Below are 23,666 nucleotides of genomic sequence, written 5' to 3'. Positions count from 1 at the left end.
CGCCAGCAGTAATGTGGGAGGCTTTCTTCCTAATAACCCTGACTGCTAAGCCAATTAACTTTGAACTGTGGATATAGTAATTACAATGGTCAACAAACATTTTCTTGCCAAACAGAATAAAGTCATTATAGCTTATGTTTGATGCACAGATTCTAAATATGGTATTGTTTTTGCTAGATTGGCTCTAGTTTTTTTAATCGCACAGCTGAAATCTAATCGCCTTAATTGGCAGATTCGCGCTCCCTATTGTGAAGGCTGGAATCCGGCTGGCAGTGAGGCGAGTGTACGCGCACACTCGAGTCCGGACCACGGTAATCCGCGATCGATGGCCGCGCGTACTTTCGCGCTTCCAGCGAGCGCGGATTTTATTGATGAATCAGGGGCAGTGTGCCTTATTTTACTTCAAACTGAAGATGTATAACATTCACTTCAATGGTGCTTACGTTTTAGTACAAAAAATACATACATGAACAATGTTAACTATTATAGTAATCATAACTCAGGAACTGTATGTGTTAGGGTATAACTGAAAACACATCTGAAAACTGCTCAGCAAACTGATTTAGAAAAGTTTGTTGTGGTTTCTGATGATTATCAACACTAATATTTTGTTGACCTGAGTAATATAGTCATACTTCTTAAAAAGATCACTGCGGGGGCCCATATATAAAAATTGTTAATCTGGCATTTACTAACCTTTCTCTATTGGTAACTTAATCACTGCAATTAAAACCCATGGATCTGGAAGTTTCTCCACCCATGGTAAATGTCAGATTGACTGCTTCACCTCTCAAGTAAATGACAGGGGTTTCATTGGGAACATGATTAGTTATAGTTTTGGCCTTGGATAGCAATGGCTCGATGAATGATATTTTCAGTACTTGGTGGAGCCATATTTCACTCTCCAGTTCAGCAGCTCCCCAGCAGTCCATCAAATCCACAGTCCCTTAGTCTCCCATTTTTCCATTGCACAGGGTCATTCTACATACACCTTTGGATTCCAGACTCCCACCAAGCCAGGGAGCTGTGTTGGCTATCAACAATTGCAGTTTCACAAATAGACAACACACAACAGACCAGTTGTGTCATCAACAAGAGCAGATACATATAATTCCCTTCCTATTGGAGCCCTTTAGCACCCTGGCCACTTATGCTCAAAAATGGCCCTACTGGCACTAGACTTTTCTATTCAACCTGGGGCTACAGTCTAAACAAAACAAACTGTCAAATTTAAAACACCTTTTGATTCAATGCTCCTGAAAGTTTTTACCTGATGAAAAGTTCAAAATGATTTTAAATAAGCCTTGAAGACATTCAAACAGTAAATAATAACAGTTAACAGTATACATCACTCTTTATTTCTTTAGAATAACTAAAGTGTAACTGAAATGGGGGAATATGGAGCGACAAAAAGAGTTTTAAGTCAAAAAGACTGGTGGCCCTAAAATTAATAACAAATTAAAGGTGTGTAATTGGGATACAGATACAGTTGCCAGAGAATAAGGTGGTGGAATTTTTATCTGCAGGTCTCAGCTTCTGTCATTGTAGGAATGGGTCCACTGATTTGCGAACGTTGTGTTCTTGTGGAAATTAAAGGCCTGTGGACAGGCATTGACAATTGTCAGATTTGAAGCAGAAGAACAGCATCATCTCTGTAAGGGCACCCTTAGTGCATATAGGTAAGGAAGCATCAGTATTGTACAGCACGGTAATAACAATAAAAATTCATTATATTAGTACCGTGGTACACAGCAGATCTTCGGAGATAATGGTGTAACTGTAAGACCAACTGAAGGTTTGACATTGAAGTTGGTCACACCAGGAGCTGCATGAAATGTGAATTTTTGCATAAGGCTGGTGAAAAATAGGAAAAGCTCCATTTTAGCAAGTGTTTCTCCAATGCAAGACCTCCGTCCTATGGAAAATAAAGAAGAATTATTGTCAGAGTTTGTAAAGGCCAGCTTAGAGGCACAAAAAGCTGAAATAGTTTTTCAAAGAATTGTGATTGGCTGTTTTTTTATGATGTTTACATTTTTACATATTTGGTATATTCACTATGGCATTACATTACATCTCATTGAAGCACAGATGTAAGCTAGACAGAGCCAACTTCATTTCCTTGCTGTGAAGTCCACCGTAATCTATCTCAGAGTTTCTTAACCTTTTCTTTCTCAACATGGGGGAACCCCTTGAAATAACTTTCAGATCTTCAGGAAACCCATGCTATAAAAACAATATTGGCAGCTCACAGTACAGTGTGGAGGTCATGGGAAGCATACCTCTTACTGGTCAGTGGGAAGAAGGTAACTGACCAGAGAGGTCTAAATAGCTTGTTGCTCAAGTAACCCTTTAAAACCTCTGGAGCAACCCTTGTTAAAAAACATTCCCCAGCCTGGCTGTCCCTGGTCCAATAAGGTATGTAAGAAAAAAGAAAGATTTTATTTAGGAACAAATATAAACTTCTGCTTATCCCAAGTAAGTTTACATTTAATAACCGGTGACTGACTTATTACTCCTGCTTGAAGAGTGTTCCAAGACACATAGGTTCTTTCCACCACTAGATGCTACCATTCTTTCAGGTAAATAATAAATCAGTTGTTCCCAACCTTTTGGAGATTGCAGGCCACTAATTTTACAGACTCCGGACGACGCATGCGCGGGGAGCTGTGTGTCACTTAAAGGGGAAGAAATTTCCCCAAGAGTGATGTCATGATGCCAGAACCTGCCCACTCTCCCATCGGAGGTCTGAGCCTGTCCAGAGACACAACCCGCCCACAGCCCCCTGCAATGCATGCAGGAGACGTGGTCTGTGGATCTGGCCGGTGACCCTCCCCCAGCAGGGTCAGGAGAAAGACCACCGCTGGTCTCCCTGCTCTCGCGGCCCAGCTGTCAGACGGCCACTGGTGGGCAGCAGAATGGGGGTTGGGGACCCCTGTGTAAAATGACACTTATGTCAGTGTGTTTCATGCAAAATATTGCTGACATTTTAGCATTATGGCTTTCTGATGAAAAAATGTGACCAAACATTCTTGAGATCATGTTTTCATTCTATGCATTTTCTACATTGAACTAAACTCTGTTTCCTTGTATCATTTTAACTTTTGCCAGTCTTATTATTCACTATAAGTTCCATGTAACAGGGCTTCCGCACAACTATTCTTTAAAAAAAAAAAAAAATTCAGGTTGTTTATTGCAGAAAGGACATAAAATGCTATAGGACACACTTATCTGTCTGTTTGCAATCTTTTCTGACTCTTTGCTGTGTATGGGAACTGAATTCCCTGACTGCCAGCAATGAATGAACTCCTATGCACATGGGCAGTTACATCATTCTAACCAGTTAAGATGGAGAAGATGATTAGTTAAATTGCCAGCGCACAAGACAGACTGAAGTAGTAAGTGTACTTCTAAAATTGCCAACAAACAATAACAGTTTTTTTAATTTTGTTTTTTATTCTAAAGGGACAATCTGCAATAAAGTTTTGAAGTTTAGTCCCTCTTTAGGCCCTGAACATGCCTCTATTCTTGTAGAAACCACCATGTATAGATAAAACGCCTAATAAATTGGCAGGTAATCCAGTTCTTTGGTCTAAGTGTTTTTTTCTACATCATGTATGCAAGAAGCTGTCATTGTCTAGTTAAGTAATTGCTTGTTTTCTCTATCCATTTCTCTGACCGATGGATTCATTGATAATGGGCTAGGAAATAACAACCAGCATGTTGCTTTGTATTGTATATAAATGATATATCATCATTTGTTTAAATAAGCCTTGAAGACATCGAACCACACTGGGTTATGAGTTTTTGTGAGTTAACTGAAAAAAATGTCCTATGTGCCCTAAGGTATTGGTATAGATATGTAAAATATTGATTTCTATTATCTATGTTCAAACATATTACCTGCTGAAAAGGGCATGAAAGCGGCCTTTTTCACAAATGCCCCCTGAGAATCAAGGAAATGTTCTGGATAGAATTTATCTGGTTTTTCAAACTGGGTTTTGTCATGTAACACGGATTCAAGAAGAGGAACAACATACGTTCCCTAAAGAAAAAAAAACATAAATAGATTATAATGGAATGTTATACCTTTAGATTAATAAAGGTTATAATTGGGATCAATTACCAAACCATGGAATAGGTTTTCTGTTGGACTTAAAATGGAATATTACTCTTTCACCCCTTGTCCTTCATCTTCGCCCATGGACAGTAATCAGCATGATCAATTCTAACTAGTGGACAGATGACAAAGGGAGTAACAAACTTATCTTACCGAGTAGCTAAAATGTGTAGGTAAAAATGACTAATCCTTCTGCAAGTAATATATTAAACAGTATTTCAACACATAATAGTGTATCTAAACCTAAAAACAAAAAATCTTTCTAAATATAGAAAGGGGTTGGTTTTAGATACACCATCAAAAGACAATAAAAAATAATAGTAAAAATCACCTTCGGTAGATAGAAGCCCTTGAAGGTTACATTTCTTGTAGTTTCCCTGGGAAGATTCATAGGTAAGATATTGGCTAATCTCTGTGTCTCATGAATGACTGCATTTGTGTAAGGCATGTTCTTCCGATGATCAATCCGTGGCTGTGCCAATCCTATCACTCGATCAATTTCCTCATGGACTTGTTCTAAAGAAAACATAAAGAGCAAAAAATACACACATAGGGCAAAAGGTTAGAAAAAATGCAGAGTGATTTGTTCAGTGCTTAAGTAAATGTTTTATTATTCTGTATGTATTGTGGTGAAAGAATGTACTTCAGCAGATGGGTGAATGGATGGATGGGTGAATCTAAGGGGTAGTGTTAAAAATCTCAGACTGCTTTTTTTTCCTTTTTTTTTTAACTTTTCCAGCATGGAAATCACAATTGGCCAGTTTAAACAGTTTCACTAATACTTAGTAAAAATACATGTACATTTGGAACAACAGCAATAATAACTTACTTACTCTGAATTTCAGGGTACTGTATCATATATGTGAGGGCCCAACGGATGGTAGACGAAGTGGTTTCAGTTCCAGCCATAAATAAACTTGTCACTGTGCTCAGCAAATTCATTTCATGGAAATATGTATTGGGATCAGATTTCTCCTGCATAAGAAACAGGGTAACAAATGTTAATAATGAGGATATAGACAATGTAATAATGAGATTTAAAAGTTAGTTTCACTATAGGAAAAAAAATGAAATCAAACAAAGCACAAGTAACACCTATACAATTAGTATAATCTTAGTGTCCTTCAACGATTTATTGTTATCTTAGAAATCATAGAGGGGAAAACAAGTCAGGGTTGCTTAGTTCATAGAAAGTCCCCCATTCTTTGAAAAAATGGAGGAGCATATATAAAATAGTTAAATGGCAAAAGGAAGAAAAATTCAAGAAAAATTCTCTGGTCATAGAGAACAGTCGTTGAGTCATAAGGACACAGAAGTCATTTTGGAAAGATCGGCTGGAGAGTAAAGTTGTTCTACCAATTTGCCCTTGTTAAATTTAAAGAATCAGAAGAAAGTTTTTCTTGCCATGTCAGCTTGCAGGTTTAGGGGTCTTTGAGGTCTATGGAAGACTTAAAATGATTACAAAAGGGAACCCATAAGGTAGTATTCTTTTTGCAAGTTTTTGTTGCTTCTACCAAAGGATTGTTATAGTGGTCGAAGTTAGTGTATGTGTACCTAGATTTAAACTGTTCTGCAGCCATTGGGGATGCAGCTAGGGACAAGAATCATGCTAGTTTAGGATCCAACAAAGAAAATAACCTTGTCTACTTTTGTTCAAATAAATAAAGCATTGTGCCTGGAGTAGACCATTAAACCTGTGAGCATCAAATATCATCATCAATTACAGTATATTACCTCCTCCTGTTTGACAAGGAACGCATCAATAAATCCTCTCTGGTCATCTCTATCCAGTCCTTTCAAGTGTTCTACAAACTCTGTTTTTAAAAAGTTGTGTATATCCTCTATATTTTTCATCACTTTGTTGTGTGCATTACACAAGTAATAAAAGATAGGGAAGAAGTTGTATATCTATAAACAAAACAAAATATAATTCATGTTGGGACCTTTCTGTTTTGCAGTAAGTATAACGATGTTCAGTGAACTTAAAGGAACAATTTCAGTGCAGACAACAAAAGTATCTCTTTACCCATGTAAATATATAAAACTGGGAATCTGACATGTCTTTAAACATTCCCTTGTGGGAATTAACTACTACCGTACTACACATGGAAACACATGGACCTGGATGATTCCCTGGAAAATGGACAATCTTTGAATAAAATATTTGAGTACATGTCTGATTCTCTGTTTTATAAATAGAGTCCTAGGTGTTCATGTCTCAGACTGTTTACTGATTCTGCTAAGAGCTTCTAAATATACTTCAGCAACCAATGATCAGAACGATTAACAATTTGGTCTCCGAATATGTATTATCACACTGAGTCAATAACAGTCTTGTCCCAGTGTCCTGAGTGGGGAAGTCATGCATATCATTTGGTACCAGCCTCCAAAGATCATACACCTGGGTTTTAAAGCAGCCAAGGAAGCCCCTAAGGAAACATGTTCTGGGTTAATACCCAAGGTTGCATGTCTAATAGGTTTCCTGTTTGGGAGATCACTAGAATATGTTAGACGCCAGATGAAAAATACATTGTTCTCAAGGAATCTTGGGAACTTGACCTGAAGCACAACTTCATGGATGCCACTACAGTAATACCCAATGTTTCCTTGCTGAAAAAGAAGATCTATAAACTAGCAGTACACTTATATCACTAATAATATTTTTATGTAGATCTATACTGATTTCACCTGTCCTGTTGTATCTTGATCATTACCCAGTCATCGGGCCACCAGTTATCATTTGGGTAATTCTTGCAAAGTTTTTGCAAAATAACCATACCCTGTAACAATCCTAAACAAGGCATAATAGGTTAGTAATGAGAGAACCATTATTTTCAGTGAGCTAAAAAGCATAATTGTTGACTAGTCATTTCCCCGCATCTAGCCTTTTTTGGGCATACCTTTCACTGTAGAGGTCCTCTATGAAAGAGATGATGAATGGCTGGCTGACTCTCTTCTATACCATCTACAAATGTTCTGCATTGAATCTGTTAGGGTTTCTATGAAATGACTTAAAAAAGAAGCTGACAAAAGAAGACCTAAAGTTGATATGCCTAGAGCAGTGTTTCCTAACCAGGATTCTCCCAGAGGTTTGTGACTCTCAGGTCAGTTTATAATGCCATAGAGACTACATTTTAACATAGTCAAACCCGAAACATACTAATAGGGACTGGTATGATTTCTGCAGGTCACATTCGTAGTATCTTTACTCAAGGATAATGCTTGATGCTAATAAACTTGGTAATTTATTATTTTCCTATGCAATAGTGATCAGGTCACTACCAGGAAATATTAAAAAATTTCAGTAATAGTGTATATTGAATTACCGCAACTGGAGGACTTCCAACAAGGCTCATGTTCTCATTAATAAGTCCAACAAGTCGGAGTAAAATGGGATGTTGGTAATCAAAGCGGTGCCCAAATATTATTGATATTATTATATTTCCAATAGCAAAGTTTGTCTTTATGGTCAAGTCTTCTGGTTTGCCTAATGTGACAGAACAAAAATCAAGATTAGTGCAGTTATGATGGCTCTTGAAATACAACATCAGATTGAGTGGCCTGTGAGAAAATTTTGGTGGTCGGCAGCCCTGGCCGGTGCACCCCCTTCCTTAGTGGGGTCAGGAGAAGAACCCCACTGGGGGGAAGCACTGACAGAACTGCGGACCACGTACTCCATATGGGGCTCTGGACACAGCCTGCCTACTCCCCTATTGCAGGCTCAGAACTGCAATGGGAGAGTGGGTGGGTTCTGGCATTATGATGTCACTCTGGGGGAAGATTCTTCCTATTTGAGTGACACACAGCTCCCTATGCATGCGCGGTCCTGTGCCAGTACATTTAGTGGTCCGTGGGTCTGAAAAGGTTGGCGACCACTGAAAGTTTTCATAAGTGGGAGTAAATCTAGATTAATCCAAAAATGTGTATTAGGTAGCGGAATGGGATTCTGGAGTAGTCTTGGCATCCATTTTCAAAACTGGACATTGATATGGTATTCCACTGTTTATGGTTGTCACAGTCTATCGTCAAATGCAGCATTATATGGAAACACCTAAATCTAATTATGTCAATATATGTTGGTCATATAGTAGGTGTATTGATCAGATGTTTTACAAACATTTTGAAATATATCTGAAATACACATTTTATATACTATGAGAAATTAGTCCAACATTCAAGAGATATTCATCAATTTCTCAACCAAAATGAGATTTTCTATAGTTGTATGGCAAGTTATAGGGCATATCTCCTAAAAAGCTTAAGTACATCTTTGCTTTGGATTCCTGTTTTAATTAGTTCTATTTTTTTCTTATTTTTCTCCTAAAAAAAATAAAATTATTAGTTTCTACCCTACTCATGAACATACCGGATTGGCACTCCAGGCACACAATCTAGTTTTCCCCAAAGCATGGGAGCTCTGAGAGGAGAGGGCCAACAATATGTTGATAACCGATTTTAAATTTTTCTTTATCCTTTTTATTTTAAACAACTGCTCTGCATTTTGAGTATGCATGTATTTTATAATCTTTGGCAACATTGTTTGCCTAGCAACTCTAGTTATGCAAAACCTGACATATAATTTTACCATCTAATGATTCAAGTGCCTTAGTAAAAAATCCACACTCTTCAACGATCCGATCTTCTATGGTCTTCTTTCCCATGCCAAAGTCCCGTAGTTTGCTGAGAGTAAACCTTCTCATGATTTTCCAGTTCTCACCATGGCTGAATGGGACACCTACAATTTAACAGAGAATTCATCAACCAGACCATACTGTCCTACTTATAGTCAGACCTCCAGTCTTGCTGTAGCCCAAACTCAGTATCTTCCTTTTTCATTCCAGAGCACTGAAACCAACCAGCTACTAATAACAAACTTTGCAGAGTTGCTTTCAACTATTTCTGGACTCTTTCAAGAATACCCCCATGTTCTGTATAAGAGGGAAATATATCTCCCGTTTAGGACCCATCCCTGCAGTCCTGACAACAACTATTAGTCAAAACAGTAAAACTAATGAGGGGTAAAGTTAATAATGCTGATAATGTTTTTACAATGACTTTTGTTAGGAGATGGGACATATTAGGTAGCAGGTAAACAGTCAGCTCTTGAAGGTAATGTGTTGGAAGCAAGACAAATGGGCAAGTGTAAGGACAGGAATTACTTTGCCAATGTCCATATTGTAATGGCTACATGTCAGGAGTCCTGCATATCCTGCTGGTGGCACTAATACCTGGACTATCGTGATCTTTCTCTAGCCATCAGCAGGTGGCATTATTCAGTGGAGAATCATTTGTGCAGCTGGGAGCTCCTAATTTGAGACCACACCCCTGCTAGAGGCCTTGCCAGAAACTCTGCTTCCCTTGGCCTGCTCCCCATAGATATATTTAGCTCCATGGCCACATCTCGATCTCTGACTCCAGACCCTGTTTTTCACTATGTTTATGACCTGTTTTTTTTTATTCTCCATCTGGTCTGTGTTTTATGGTACATTAGTATCTGGGTTCATATTCTAATTTTATGGGTGTTTTAATTGTGCTTGCCCTGCCTGAGTTTATCACTGCATGGTTCCAGTATACTTTTATGAGAATCTGGTAGTTTTGGTTCCTCAATAAACATTTAGTGCACGTCAGATTATGTTGCTAGTAAAATATCAATCCACTAGATGATTGGATCAGAGTATCTTGAAAAATGTTTGGTCTATTGAGGTGTACCTTGTATATAATAGTACTTAACAAAAGTGGTGCAAAAAGAACAACAGGGTCATAGGCATCCAAGTCTCATTGATGTGCATAGAGGGAACCAGCTGAAGAAGGTGGACTGCCCCATGTGCATAAGGCCAGTGTGACTTGATCCCTCAGTTTTGTGTGATTTTGATGCCACAAAGCTTTCTGGTTGTTCACATTGCAAAGTAAATATTACCATTGTACAGGATACTTCACTTAGCTTAGTAAATGTTGAAGCTCTATTGACTTAAGCCATTCAATTAGTACCTGAAAATTTGGTATTTAAAATGTCCATACACGTGATTGGATAATATTAGCAAAGATAATTATCACCACATTCACTAGGACAAGTGAAGTTTCATTGGCCAGGAGATAATTCACTTTTATAAGTGAATCTTTTATATTTCATTATATAATCCACCCCCATAACTCAACAGGTCAAAGCTGTTTTGTTGGCACAACGGGGCCCTACATGATAATATGCAGTATTTTTGTGGGGTTTTTGGCGTAATTATTTTTAACCTATTTTTTTCTATGAATATTGAAGAACTATAGAAGTACTGTGTCTAGTATAAAATACCTAGGTCTTGTGAAGTGTTAACAGGACCAAGGTAAAATACCTGATTGTGGTATGTAAATGTTTTTCTTTGATACCATGTAACAAATAAACGTATATATTATTTCATACAATCCCTGAGCCGTGAACCTCATTCTTTTTCTTCTTTTATACATTATATATGATTGCTTAAAGAGATGGCTCAACATTTAAAGTTATTATTGAAGAGAGGGGAACACCTTTAATGAACTTCCATATGTACCGCAAACTTCACCTATAATTGAGACGCCACACAGAATCCGGAGGCTAGTAGTGCTGCCAAAGCATTTGGTTTCCCCCAAGTGCTTAAGTGCCCAGTAAATACCAGATGAGGGATCCAAGCCCAGGTACCCATTGAGGTTACACTAGGTCAAATACAAGCAAGACTTATATCAAAGCCAAATCACAGAACAAGAGCCAAAGGTCATACACTGATCAGTAAGCCAGGAGAAGTATATGAGAATTTAGAGAGTAAGCGAGTCCATGGTCATATATTGCTGTTGGCCCGGGTGATAGACAGCAGAAGGTCAGATAGAAGGGGGATTAGCAACAGATCAACAACAGTAAATTGCACCCACTCATGTTTGCTGACTGAACATTATCACCCATGGGCACCTGGGCTCAGTGTTGGCTCAAAGCATGGGAGAAATATTCACAGGCAATATTTCAGTATTTTCTGAATAACAAAAGAGAACAATATCTGTATAGTTTTATTTAAAGTTCTGAGCATTATTGTAAGAAAATATACATTCAAAAAGGCCTACGCTGCCTTTAGGGACTTTTTATTGCTATGAAAAACATATGACATGATGCTACTCTGTCACCTAAAGTATGTTGTTACACCAATTAAAACAGTACTTATTTAGGAGATGTGTTAATATATTAGATTCATGTACTACTTTACCAAAGGTTTAGCGGTGCTGTTTTCTTCTCTGTGGTATCATCATTTTTGGACTACAAAAATGTGTGTCTTAGTTGTACACGCCAGCCTATACAAGCTTGCAGTTTTACCTAAAGTATAGTCTTTGAAAAAAACATGACAAAATTGTAATATAATCATCAGTGTATTATAATCATACCATATCCTTTGTTAATGTCTTCAAACATCGGAATGCGGGGCCTTTCAGCAAAATCATCAGCATTATCGACAAGTGCACTCTTGACAGTCTCATAGCCGGATAACACCACCATTTTCAAACCACCCATCTGAACACGAAACACAGACCCATATTGTTTTGAAAGCTGACAAGACAAAAAAAGAAATATGTATTGTATGCAATATTTTTGACAAAAGGACATGCAAATGATTTACCAAAAAAAAAAAAAAGATGCGACATTTAGAGAAGGTTGGGGACCTGGTCAATTGCCCAATTTCTCCTATCTTAAAACCGTCCTGATCCTCATGTTATGCTAAACCTGAAAATTAAAGGTATTGAAACTCAGGACCTCTTCTAAGAAGATAAGCAATGACATACATTGTATTATTAATATTATTGGTCTCCTTTGAGACTGCAGTAAGTGATTGCAAATCTTTACTAAATACGAAATTATATCAGAGCTAAACAGTAAAACTGTTACCTTCATAAAAGTTTCATTTGGCCTCCTGAGATTAATAATATGTAGATTTCCGATCACTGGCAGAGCTCTGGGCCCTGGAGGAGGTTTCCTAAATGAAGCAGATGAAGTATGTGATCCCCAGGTTTGTTTTATGTATAGGATAACCAAGAAAAATAGCCCATAAATTGTGAATGCAGAAAGAGAACAATCCATGGCTACTGTGTTGAAGATGAAAAAGTGACAAAATTTGCTCTGTGTCCTAAATTGCCTTCTCAGGGAGGGGCACTGCACTGTCACTTTTATAATAGTTTTTGGTTCCAAATTAAATAGAGGCAATCTGGAAATAAATAACCTAGAAAAAAACACTTACTTTGCATGTAGTGTATGGGTTTTAAATGCTTACATATTTCTGCACCTTAAAGTGGAAATAAACCCAAAACTAAACCAAAACAAAATCACACTTACATTCAATCCCGCAGATCAGTCTATCTGCCAGGAGGTTTCTTCCATTGGGTCCCGAGACATCTCAGTATCCGTCTTCAGCAAGGCACAGGGGGAGCGCCAGGCGCCGTCATTTTCTTCTTCCTTCTTCTGGGTTCTTCTTCCTACGTCACTCGATCTCGCACTGCGCAGTCACAAGATCAGGTGACGTAGACTGGGAGAAAAACTTGATGATCTCACTGCGCATGCAGACCTCAGGCATGCGCAGAAGGAGTAGCCAAGAGCGTCCCAGGTTGCATGACATAGGTATCCTGGGATGCTCTGCGCTCCCATTCATTCTTGATCGTCTAGGCCAGGGGTGTCAAACTCTGGCCCTAAGGGGCTTTTTTTGGCCCCGCCAAAGAATTCCAAAAATTAACTAGATCTGGCCCGCCCGTGTTACCACTTTTTATTATTATTATTATTATTATTATTAATATTAATAATATTAAACAGGATTTATATAGCGCCAACATATTACGCAGCGCTGTACATTAAATAGGGATTGCAAATGACAGACTAATACAGACAGTGATACAGGAGGAGAGGACCCTGCCCCGAAGAGCTTACAATCATCCTCACATCATCATTTTCAATACATGCAATACATTTTTTCAGACATTATTCCTGTACACCCATCATGTGACACAAAGCCCAGGCAATGAGAATAAGGGGGCAGTGTTGCACTTAAAAAAGACACTAACAAACAAAATCTTTACTTTAAATAAAAGGGTTGTCTACTTTTTTATGTAAACTAAAAATTTGGAGTTTAAGTATGCTTTAAGGGATAACCTAGTGTTCTCCCTGCATTTGTGTGGGTTTCCCTTCACAAACAAAAACTGATTGTTTAAATCTAAACTGTGTTAGAGACATTGAAGTTGAATTACTAAATTAATATAGATGGTTAACAAAGCAAAGTGAATTATTTCTTTAGGAATATTTCATTAAGTTTTGTAAATGATTAGAAGTGATGTTGACTTTAACCCCTCTAGCGTTCTAATTCTGTCCGTATTTCCATGCAAAAAAGTGTTACATTTTTTTTGCATGGAAATTTATTTTCCATTGTAAGCTATAATTCTTAGGCATAACTCACCGAAATATGTACATTATTTATTAATATAAATATTAAACTTTAAATAAAAAACACAAAAATCTGTTTTAAAAAAATTTTTAAAAAATAATGAAACATGTAATATAACTGTACAGAAATATGTATAATATATAATATATATGTTATGTAAAGATATCTTTGTATTAAACTCAATACAGCTATTTTGTATTGAAACCCCGGAGATCCTCTCTGCAGATTGTGGCTAAAGATTGGAGGAGGAGGAGCAGGAAGAGGACGTGTTCCCAGGACCTGTGGGGACCATGACGAAGTTATGGGACCATGACGGAGGTAAGTGGGTTCTTTTTAAGTTTTAGGTGACCCCGAGTGTGAGTCAGGATTAACGCTTTTTGCGAGTAAAATCCACCCCAAGTCACACTCGAGATTACGGCTAGGGGGGTTAATAATTTTTTTTTATTTCCCTGCTTGGGTATGCCTTACAAAGTGAGCAATGACCACATTCATAGTGCTTAGTGAATTATTAAGGTTGATAAATTACCTTCGCAAGTGAACAGTTTAAATTTTTTTAGTAAATCATACCCAGTCTCTGCCGTTGCCATATGTCAAAAGCAAAAATGGGATGAAGTTCTGCTGACTTTAACCATACATTCATTAGCCAGGAAAAATCATGTTGGTTACTCTTTTCTTGCATGACATTGGGTATCATTTGCAAAGTAAGCTATCATACACTAAAAGAACAGCCTAAACTCCTTTAGTGAATCAGCCCTATTGACTATGACTATTTTAGGGACAATAGGTGGAGAACACCTCTGTGGCACAGTGACATGTCATCAGCCCTAGTGACTACGAACTTTGTAAAGTGATGTGTATTATGTTGGCAATACACAAACAATTGGCTAGGGCTTTGGAGTGGAACCTTTCCAAAATACTCACCAGATATCATATATATAAGCCCACAAATGCAGTCAAAATAAAAGGACACAAGATATCAAAACCAACAAAAAACAAGAGGAAATTAAGATGAAAAGGGAAAAGTACAGATTAGTAGGGCAAGAGGTTATGTACACATAAGTTTAGCTAATGTATGTATGTGTAAAATTACCAGTAGTAGGTGTGAGTCCGGTGTTTACAGTAAAGGCCTGATTTATTAAAGATCTCCAAGACAGATAATTATGGGAGAACTACGGTTCTCCTAAAAACCAGCAACCCCAGAATGGATATCCATATAGTAATTTGCTTTTTGTTACATTTTTTTTTAATCCTGTGAGAGGTATATTCTAGGTGCACTGGATCACCCAGTTTCTCCCATGACAGTCTATCTTGTCCAATGATGGAAAGCTTTAAAAAATCTGGTCCTAAGTGTATTAGTGTGTGTTCAGTAAATGTAGATATGTGTGTGTTTTTGGGTATGTAACTATCAGTTTAGGGATTGCAGGGGAACAGGAAGGGTGGCACCATATGGTGCCCTCCTGAGTTTTCTGTTTTGGGACTGTAAGTGATTCCAAAATTTAGCTGATGGGTACCACTGATTTATAGTTATACTTTTGGAAATATGTGAATTTGGGGACAGTATTGTGTACTTTTTTGGCCAAGAAGTTAGGGCTTTGTGGGTAATTTACTAAAGGCTGTTCACTTACCAGTGAACCAAACACTGCAATGCACCACAATAATCAACAACCCTTTACAATGACTACCAATCACCATGGAATCATTGTGGTACCATGGAACACTTTGTCTGTTGTGCTGTCTTTTTGGCCACCTGGTTGATTTTACAATGCTTAATTTCCAAACCAAAAGTTTCAGAAAAATTTGTATTTCTTTTCAAAAATTTTACAATTTGGGAATAAAAAAATATTACACACTGTATATGATTTTTTTCCCTTTATTTGTAACACAAAAACGTTTGTTAAACAACATTTTTTTTTCATTACCATAGTTGCTATTAGGAATTGATTGTGCTAGTTAGTATATTAAAGAAACAGCTTTTTCCTTTTTTATTTGTCTTATTTTGGCAATGATAGTTTTTGGAAATTATATCTAAATGAAGATAGCAATGATTGCATCTGATATAAAAACAACAGATTCAACAGTGCCGTGTATAGAGGATTTTAATCCCAAATAAAGCAAACCTGCCATGAAATGGCCATCCTCTAAAAATGAGTTATTTTTTGGTTGCAGAAGTGATCTTTTGACCATCATCCTTTCTAAATAACTGAACTGGAATGAGTATGCAGATATCCACATAGATGGCCTGGGTAGGTCACTGAAGAATACTAATCAGTAAAAACAGAACTACAGCTAGAAGACTTTCAAGGAAGTCAGTAATAGACAAAAGTGTGTTCAGTTATTTTCCAGCTTTATATATATCCTGAAGATATGGTGTCAGACTGGATTCTACAGTCCAAACCAATTTATAATAATAAACTTCTGCCAAAATCTGGTTGTAGTTGGAAGAAAGATGTTCTGGAAATTCTAGTTTTCTCTGAGAAGAAGAAATAACTAGTGAGCAACTTAATCCACTGATGTTCATGGAGTTACATTTTTTGTGGTTATATCTGGCAGTTTACCAATCCTTAGATGTGGCAGTTGCATTAGGTTGTTTTTCCTTTTTTTTCACCAGTTATTCCATCAAATAAAATAATTCTTAGTCTTAGGATGCCTACACTCACGCCTCTTCTGTGTCTGTAGGGGACGCCATGGTTGTCAACAAGGCTGGCCTTTGTTCATCAAGGCATCAAGTCTTGTTCATCAAGACGAGGACACTTTTGGCAAGAACAACAGGTATGTTCTGTGTGTTAAAAGAGTTTTTATCCTGAAAACAGTATACTAGTAAGCTGTTGTATAGTCAATGTTTTTCTTGGAGTTGGTTATGCTTTTAAGGAGACCAAATAGATTTGAACTGGTGAGGGAAGGGTAAGTAATTGCAGTATGTGATTTGAAGTGCTGCTTTAAATTCTATTCTACTCCCTAAAATGTTCATGTGCTTGCAATTTCCCTAAAAAATAATGTCATATTCCCTAATAAAGAGTCATATAGTGGAGGAACACTGAAAGACAGGCTAGTGGACCAAGAAGTGGCAACTAGTTGTAACTATGACAGTAACGTATTGTCAGTATACCTGGGAAGCAAAAAGGGCAATAGCATGAAACCCAACTTTAGGGATGGTGCAGGGATTCAGGCCTGCTAGAATGGATTGAGCCTAGCCTTCAACACCCCTTACACCAGAAGTAATATGTGCACCCACCTGTTTTATATACGTATACCTAAAATCATTTTCTTGCAGTTGGACTCACTAGCAAAATTGTTTGTTCTGCTCTATGAAGGTATCTCAATATTGGGTCCCCACATAAATATAAAAAAGCAAGAAGCCAAGAAAAGTTATGGTGGCCCTTGAATTGACAGCAAAAAATGCCAAAGGAATGTTGGATTAGTACGGATGATCATGTTTCAAATAATCATTTTGCTAAAGCAATGGGAATCTGCCTGGATGCCGAGGTTAGCTAGAAAGGTTTCCTAGAGTACACTTTTTTTTTACAACAATCCCATTTTCTTTGTTTGAAACAACCCAAAGTGAAAACCCCCTTTTATATGGAATAAAAAAGATAAATGGTAATTCTGAGCTTTTACTTTTATAACAAGCATAATACACGGCCGTATAAAAGGTAACAACGTACCTAGATATTTACCAAAATATGCTATCTTGTTAAAAAAAAGTCCCTGATTACTTTATCTAAAAAATAACACTTTTAGAATTAATCCCTGATATAACATAGCTTTACAATTTAAAATAAACAAAGGGCAAGACATAGTTTGATATCAATGGTAAAATAAATAGGTTGGTTGATGGGCTAAAAGTTATAAGGGCAAGTTTATAAGGAAATTAGCAAACACAGAGGCTCTGCAACAAAATTATAGTGTATTCATGGTTCATGAGTCCATGGTCCAAATTTCTAAATCGCTGTGCAGCCAGTTGTGAAAGCTGTTTGTCATTGCCGTGCTGGTCAACAGAATTTATAAATGTCTCTAAAATTTTATTGCAGGAGGCAAATGGCATAGTCTGGTGAATGGAGCATAAGATAAATATCTTACAAGGAGCATTAGGCATAGATGTGTAAGCACTATAAGGTGCATGGGATGCATAAAGCATATGTGACATATGAAGTAATTGGTATAGGGCAGGGGTCTGCAACCTGCGGCTCCGGAGCCGCATGCGGCTCTTCAGCCTCCTTGTTGTGGCTCCCTTCGGCTGCCGCGGGGAGATCTCTGATGGGGGATCCCCTTCCTCCCAAGACACTGTGGAGGAGGGGGATTCCCTATCTGGTGTTCTAATGAAAAAAATCTACCAGTGAAATAAATCTACCACGGGGCGTGTACAAATGGGTGTGTACAATGACATCCCCCTCCTTTGAACCCCAATTCCTCTGGAATGGGGAGATGTACAAAACCAAAAATGTAGGTGCAAGTGGGAGACACCTGTGACTAACACCCCCTAAAATTTAATTGTTAGGCTATCATCAGAACATAAAGAATTCTGCCCATCAAAAAAATCTACCCTGTTACGTTAGAAGCCTCCACCTTCTAATGTAACAGGATGATACGTTAGAAGCTGGAGGCTTCTAGGGGCATAGTTCAGTGTTTAATTTATTTCAAAGTAGGCCTACACATGCACACTGGTTGTAACAGGTAAAATTAAAAAAATATTAAAACTTTTAAAAGTTTATAAACTGTGTTATGTTTTGCGGCTCCAGACTATTTTTCTTTAGTGGAAGAGGAGGCAAAATGGCTCTTTTGATAGTAAAGGTTGCTGACCCCTGGTATAGGGTAATGCAAAGGCCATAAAATAGTTAAAGACGGGGTGAAAAACATAAATTGGTAGTCCACCTTATCACTCCCACTTTCCAAATTTTGGGTGAACCACCCATTTAATAAGTACGGTGTCAATAAGACTAATTAGTATACATTTTTTGCAAAACTGGTTGCTGACTCATGTGGCATAAGGCTAAGACATCAGTGCAATTCTGGAGTTTTTGGCAACAAATTCCCACAATGACATGACCTTTGATGTCATAAATTCGGATACCGATCCTGAGATTCTTGCTGAAGTACTTTCAGTTAAAACCACATTGAACATTGTATTCAAGACCCAACACTATGAACACTGCTGTTCTTGACTGAAAAAGCTAGGTTTACCCATATTGCTAATGAATATCAGAAATCTGACCAACCTTCAGGATGCTATGGTTGGCACATATGTAAGAATCCACCTGGGAAAGGGGAGCTCCAGAAAGCAGAACTACATATCCTCTGTAGTGTTCAAAAGGAGGTCTTCGCTGAGGAAATCCAGTGTTTTCAAAGCCAGAGGCTCATTCCCAAGACTAGCCCTCTTGCTAGTATAAACCCCAAAAGAGACAGCCAAGGAATGTTAAGAGTAGATGGACCCCTAAATAGAGCATCCTTTTTCAGTTATGAGTTAAATCCCTTATTATTACCAGGAAATCATCACATCGCTACTTTGCTGATTCAACATTCAACGAAACCTTCATAAGAAGGTTAGCAATCAAGGCAGGCATTTCACAGAGGGTGCTCTTCGCACTGCTGATATATAGATAAATTGGTGCAAAGAGACGGATTGCTTCTATTATACACAGGTGTGTCAAATGTCAGAAGTTGAGAGGTAGGCAACAGCAATAACATATTGGCTGATTTACCGAAAGACAGACTGGCCATGGCACCCCCTTTCACAAATGTTGATTTCGATTTTAGGGTTTTCTTCTATATGGTCTGTATTGATTCATGAATATACCACAGACGTCTGGGAGAGTAATCCATGATGACACAGAGACAGATATTCACTGATCAACATCTCAACTTTATTATTGGTAACAAGTGCTTTTATACATGTTCATAAGGGGATTGTCTAATGATTACAAAAGATATTATTGATGCAAACTGACTATCTGCAATAGTTGGCAATAACAAGTATCATAACCATAAACATTCAATGATATTTTCTAAGAAACCCCTGTTCCTCATTTCCCAGAAATCATGTCAACATATCAGAATGTCCTGACACATTATTGAAACACAAGCAATCAATATGGCCAAGTACATTCCTTGGTGCACAAATAACTAGAATAAAGTTAATTAACTCAAAGTGTTGCAATCATGTGGTTATATACTAAAATATATTCTGTATAAATATATCTCTGATACAAAATGGCTGAGAAATGGTTATTTAACCTTACACTCAACCTCTTTGGACCATGGAGAGTTGCCACTCACTGGAATCGTGGAGGTCAGCCACACAACAAATGGTGGGCAGTTGGTGGGCAGTATCTTCACATGTCTATCTTTGAGAACCATACATATAGAGGTAACTGAGTCTATAGATTCATTGAGCTTTATAAATGACCCGAGAAGATTTCTCGCAATTAGAGGAATAGTAAGACTGTGGTACCAATTTATTTGGAGCGTGCAAGGAATTGGAGATAGAAAGAAAGCCAGTCGGTCAATCTGAAGAAAAGCGATTGCGACTGGAAGATCAACCCACCGTATTCATCCCATATGGGTTGCACGTGGAAGAGAATGATTAGGACCGCTGGATGCATTTTAGACCCTATGCTTATGGACACCAACTCTGGTAAGCTTAATCATGAAGTCTTAACGTTCTTTCTCGCTGAAATGTCAGCTAAAAAGGAAATAGCAAGAACGAAGGACTAACTTATGAAAGGGTTATTGAGGGATCAACAAACCCATCGTCTAGATTGGCCTAATAGACTTATTACAAAGGCAATTCCAGCAAAGATGGAAAGGTACATACAGTAAAATTGAGAACGGTAAGAGATGGAGTCAAGAGCTTTTTCCGACCTGTTACAAAAGCTGTTTCTTTTACCTGTGTAGGACTTATCCAAATCTTCTACCACTATGGAAGAAACCTAACTTCTATAGAAACTGTTCCAGCTGTCAACTGTTTAATGTTGACAACTTGTCGTAGACTGGATTTGAACTTGATATATTTTGTTTGTTTTTCTATGTTTTTCTTTCTTTGGTTCGAGGTCCAGAACAATTTCATTAACATTTGTATCTTAGACTTCTTCTAGCAAGGTATGACATTTGGAATGTACTGTTGAAATAGTATAGTGGTATCTACCGATAACAGGTGGGGAGTGTGCTGCCACAGCAGCCTGGTTTCATTTTTTATTTGTATTTGGAATGTTCCTCCCTCCTGTTTGTGACTAGTTAGTACAGTTTCATCCATCCGTTGGATCCGCCCTCTGTGTCTTTGGAAGAGTTTACTGGCTGGTGATGGTACCAGCTCTGCATGTGGGCATATCATCTGCTAAGACTGGATCTAGGAGGTATATCGATGCATAAAGGGGTATTGTAAAACAGCACATAGACAATCAACAAAGCAAACTGAAATTTACCTTTGTGATATTTCACGAAGCTTAGTAAAAATGATTTGAAGCTCTGTTGACTTAGGTATTTTTTTTTTTTTTTTTGGATTTCCTTGCACATGATTGGGTTGCTTTGCAAAGTAAGCTTTTACCACATTCACAAGTGAATTATTCCCTTAAAGTTTATTTTTCACCTTGTCAAGTGGACAGATTAAATACTTTAGTAAAGCAAAATCGCTGCAAAAGAAAAATGAGATAAAGATCTGCTGACTTTAATTAATATCAATATTAATCAATATTGTGCAAGGAAAATCATGTTTATTTTTTCTATTTTCTTCTATAGGATTGGGTATCACTTGCTAAGTGAACCATCACTAAGTTTAGTGAACAACCTAAATTCCTTTGGTGAATGAGCCCCATGGGCTATGACAGATATTCAGGACAATATCTACCTGGCAGCACAACATACTGTTATATGTCTGTCATAATGTCTCAAGTGCCCCTAAGGAAGACTTCTGGGCAAAACACGTCAATTCATTTCTGCTGTTGGAATAGGACCAGAAAACTATTACTGATTGGAGCTTTCTATGTTTAGTGCTTAAGTCCATTATCCCACTAAAAGAAGTGGATGGGCAATCTCTTCATGTGCCTCAAAATGTTTTTGTTCAGTCGTTTGGTGTACCTTACCAATGTTAAAGGGTGGAACATTCAATTTGTTTATTTATAGACAAGTGTTTGTACAGTTTGGAATCCACCACCCCATCGTGGTCCTTGTCTCTAGGTGGATGGACCATATGTTCATATCAATTTGGATACTTTTATTTCATATTTTTGTTAAACTATACATGTAAACACTAATTTTAAATGATTTAGGGTTACATAAAAAGTTCAAAGAGAGGTAGGTGTGAGTGTGGTGTTTACAGTAAAGGCATAGGGCCCTGATTTATTAAATATCTCCAAGAATAGAGTAGATATACCATTATGGGAGGATTTGGGTTCTCCCAAAATCCAGCAAACCTAGAATGGATTTCCATAAAGTAGATTGCTTTTTGTTTACAGGCATTTTCAATCTTGGGAGAGATCCATTCCAGGTGTGATGGATCACCCAGTTTCTCCCATGATAGTCTATTTTGTCTGGTCATGGAGAGCTTTAATAAATCAGGCCCTAGCTGTATTAGTGTGTGTTTAGTGAATGTAAATATGTGTGTGTTTTCGGATGTGTAACTATCATTTTAGGGATTGCAGAAGAACAGAGAGGGTGGGGGCCTCCTGAGTTTTCTCTTTTTATTCCAAAGTTTTTCTGATTTTTCTGATGTGCTACTGATTTCTTTTTATACTTCTGGAAATAGTTGAATTTGGTTACAATATTGTGTACTTTTTTGGCCAAGAAGTTATGGGTATAGGGAGTGATTCACTAAAGAAATTTAGGCTGTTCACTTACCAGTAGACCCAACACTGCAATGCACCACAAAACCCATGTGATAAAATACATTGTTGAGATTGTAGGTTGCCTTAATGCAACAGTTTTTCAGTCAGGTCAATTAATCTCACTTTATGTTCCAATATATATTGTTTATGTAATGATGCCAGCAGTCATCATGTTTGTTTTTAGAGTTGTTTCTAATTGACAATTCCTTCTTTATCTACTCCCTTTATTTATCACAGATATGTTCAAAACTATAGCTGCAATAATGAATGATAACATGCATTATACACAGTGGTCAAAACAATGGCACATCAAGTACAGCACAACATTTCACTAATATGATCCCTGTTTTTTTGGGTGTTTTACAGCATTAGGCATTTACGTGTATGCTTACACAGTGTGGTGTGTGAATGGAAATCAAAACCTAGCTGAAATTTCAGTTTAATACATTAATTCTAATGTATACATTCCTGGTGTGGAAAGTCATGAAGTTACGTTTAGAAAGAGAGACTACTGCTTCCACAGTTGTTTTACTCAAAAGGGGATGAGTACCAATCACAATGGAACCATTGTGGTACAAACTATTTGGACTACTAGGCCATTTCAGGAGATCAAGAAGGCACACTTGGCCAGAAGAACTGTTTAAAAATACAGTTCGATCAATGGGAAACATGATGTTGCATGTTCTTAGAGACAGATACAATATCAGGTTTTAATGATGAGGAGTTCAGCAGCAGAATGTCATTAGGTGATTGTCAGTGAACTGAGAGTGCAGGTTGTTCTTCATCTTGGAGAAAAGCTGTCCACACAAATAAATGCTGCCAAACATTGCAATCACATGCTTGGCACGGGCTAACAACATTGGAAACTGAGCATGTGGCAGCTAATGGTATAAGTCAATGAAAGTGTCTGTACGTGTGCGCGTGCATGACATCGAAACGCCCCTTGAGATTCAACTGCTTGAAAGTTGGTGTCGTTGCACATTAAACACAAGACTTTGTTGCCGCGTTGGACAAAGAATAATTTGTCAGCCTTTTCGGGATTGAAGTCACATTGTTTCAAGGTCAACTTTCTAAAGACTGGTAGTTGCGCATTGCTTCTGCTCTTTAGGCATAGTAATTGGGGTTACTGTTCGGGAACTTGATGATATCAATAATATCGTGGGCACTTGCAATAATGCAAAAATTCAGTTAGGCCAGATCCAACAATAAATAACTAGGGGGGGCGTTAGGCTAGACTGGAATACTGGCTAGGCCGTATTCGGCCTAAAGGCCTGAGTTTGCCTACCTCTGCCATAGTTGTTA

General features: G+C 37.7%; 1 protein-coding gene and 1 long non-coding RNA gene across 5 annotated transcripts in view; both read right to left on the bottom strand.

Moving 5' to 3' along the window:
* Positions 1-23,666, bottom strand: part of LOC140328065 (uncharacterized) — a 156,119-nt gene that overhangs the window by 41,081 nt on the left and 91,372 nt on the right. The window lies entirely within an intron of this gene.
* On the bottom strand, positions 1,336-19,406 carry LOC140328061 (cytochrome P450 2K4-like). 4 transcript variants are annotated; one of them, XM_072407385.1, is made up of 10 exons: positions 19,248-19,371; positions 12,012-12,099; positions 11,513-11,675; positions 8,703-8,852; positions 7,444-7,604; positions 5,852-6,025; positions 4,951-5,092; positions 4,449-4,633; positions 3,901-4,042; positions 1,336-1,915 (listed from the first exon to the last, which is right to left on the bottom strand). In XM_072407385.1, exons 2-10 carry the CDS (start codon positions 12,015-12,017, stop codon positions 1,734-1,736), a joined length of 1,305 nt encoding a protein of 434 aa, XP_072263486.1. In that variant the 5' UTR covers positions 12,018-12,099; positions 19,248-19,371; the 3' UTR covers positions 1,336-1,733. The 4 variants fall into 4 exon arrangements, with proteins under 4 accessions (XP_072263486.1, XP_072263487.1, XP_072263488.1 ...); XM_072407386.1 differs by lacking the exon at positions 12,012-12,099 and having other exon boundaries at positions 19,248-19,406; XM_072407387.1 differs by lacking the exons at positions 12,012-12,099; positions 19,248-19,371 and adding an exon at positions 18,765-19,241.

This window comes from Pyxicephalus adspersus, chromosome 4 (genome assembly GCF_032062135.1).
Source record: "Pyxicephalus adspersus chromosome 4, UCB_Pads_2.0, whole genome shotgun sequence".
Lineage (NCBI taxonomy): Eukaryota > Metazoa > Chordata > Amphibia > Anura > Pyxicephalidae > Pyxicephalus > Pyxicephalus adspersus.
Note: the sequence above shows the minus strand (reverse complement) of the source record. Positions and strands in the feature narration are given on the sequence as shown.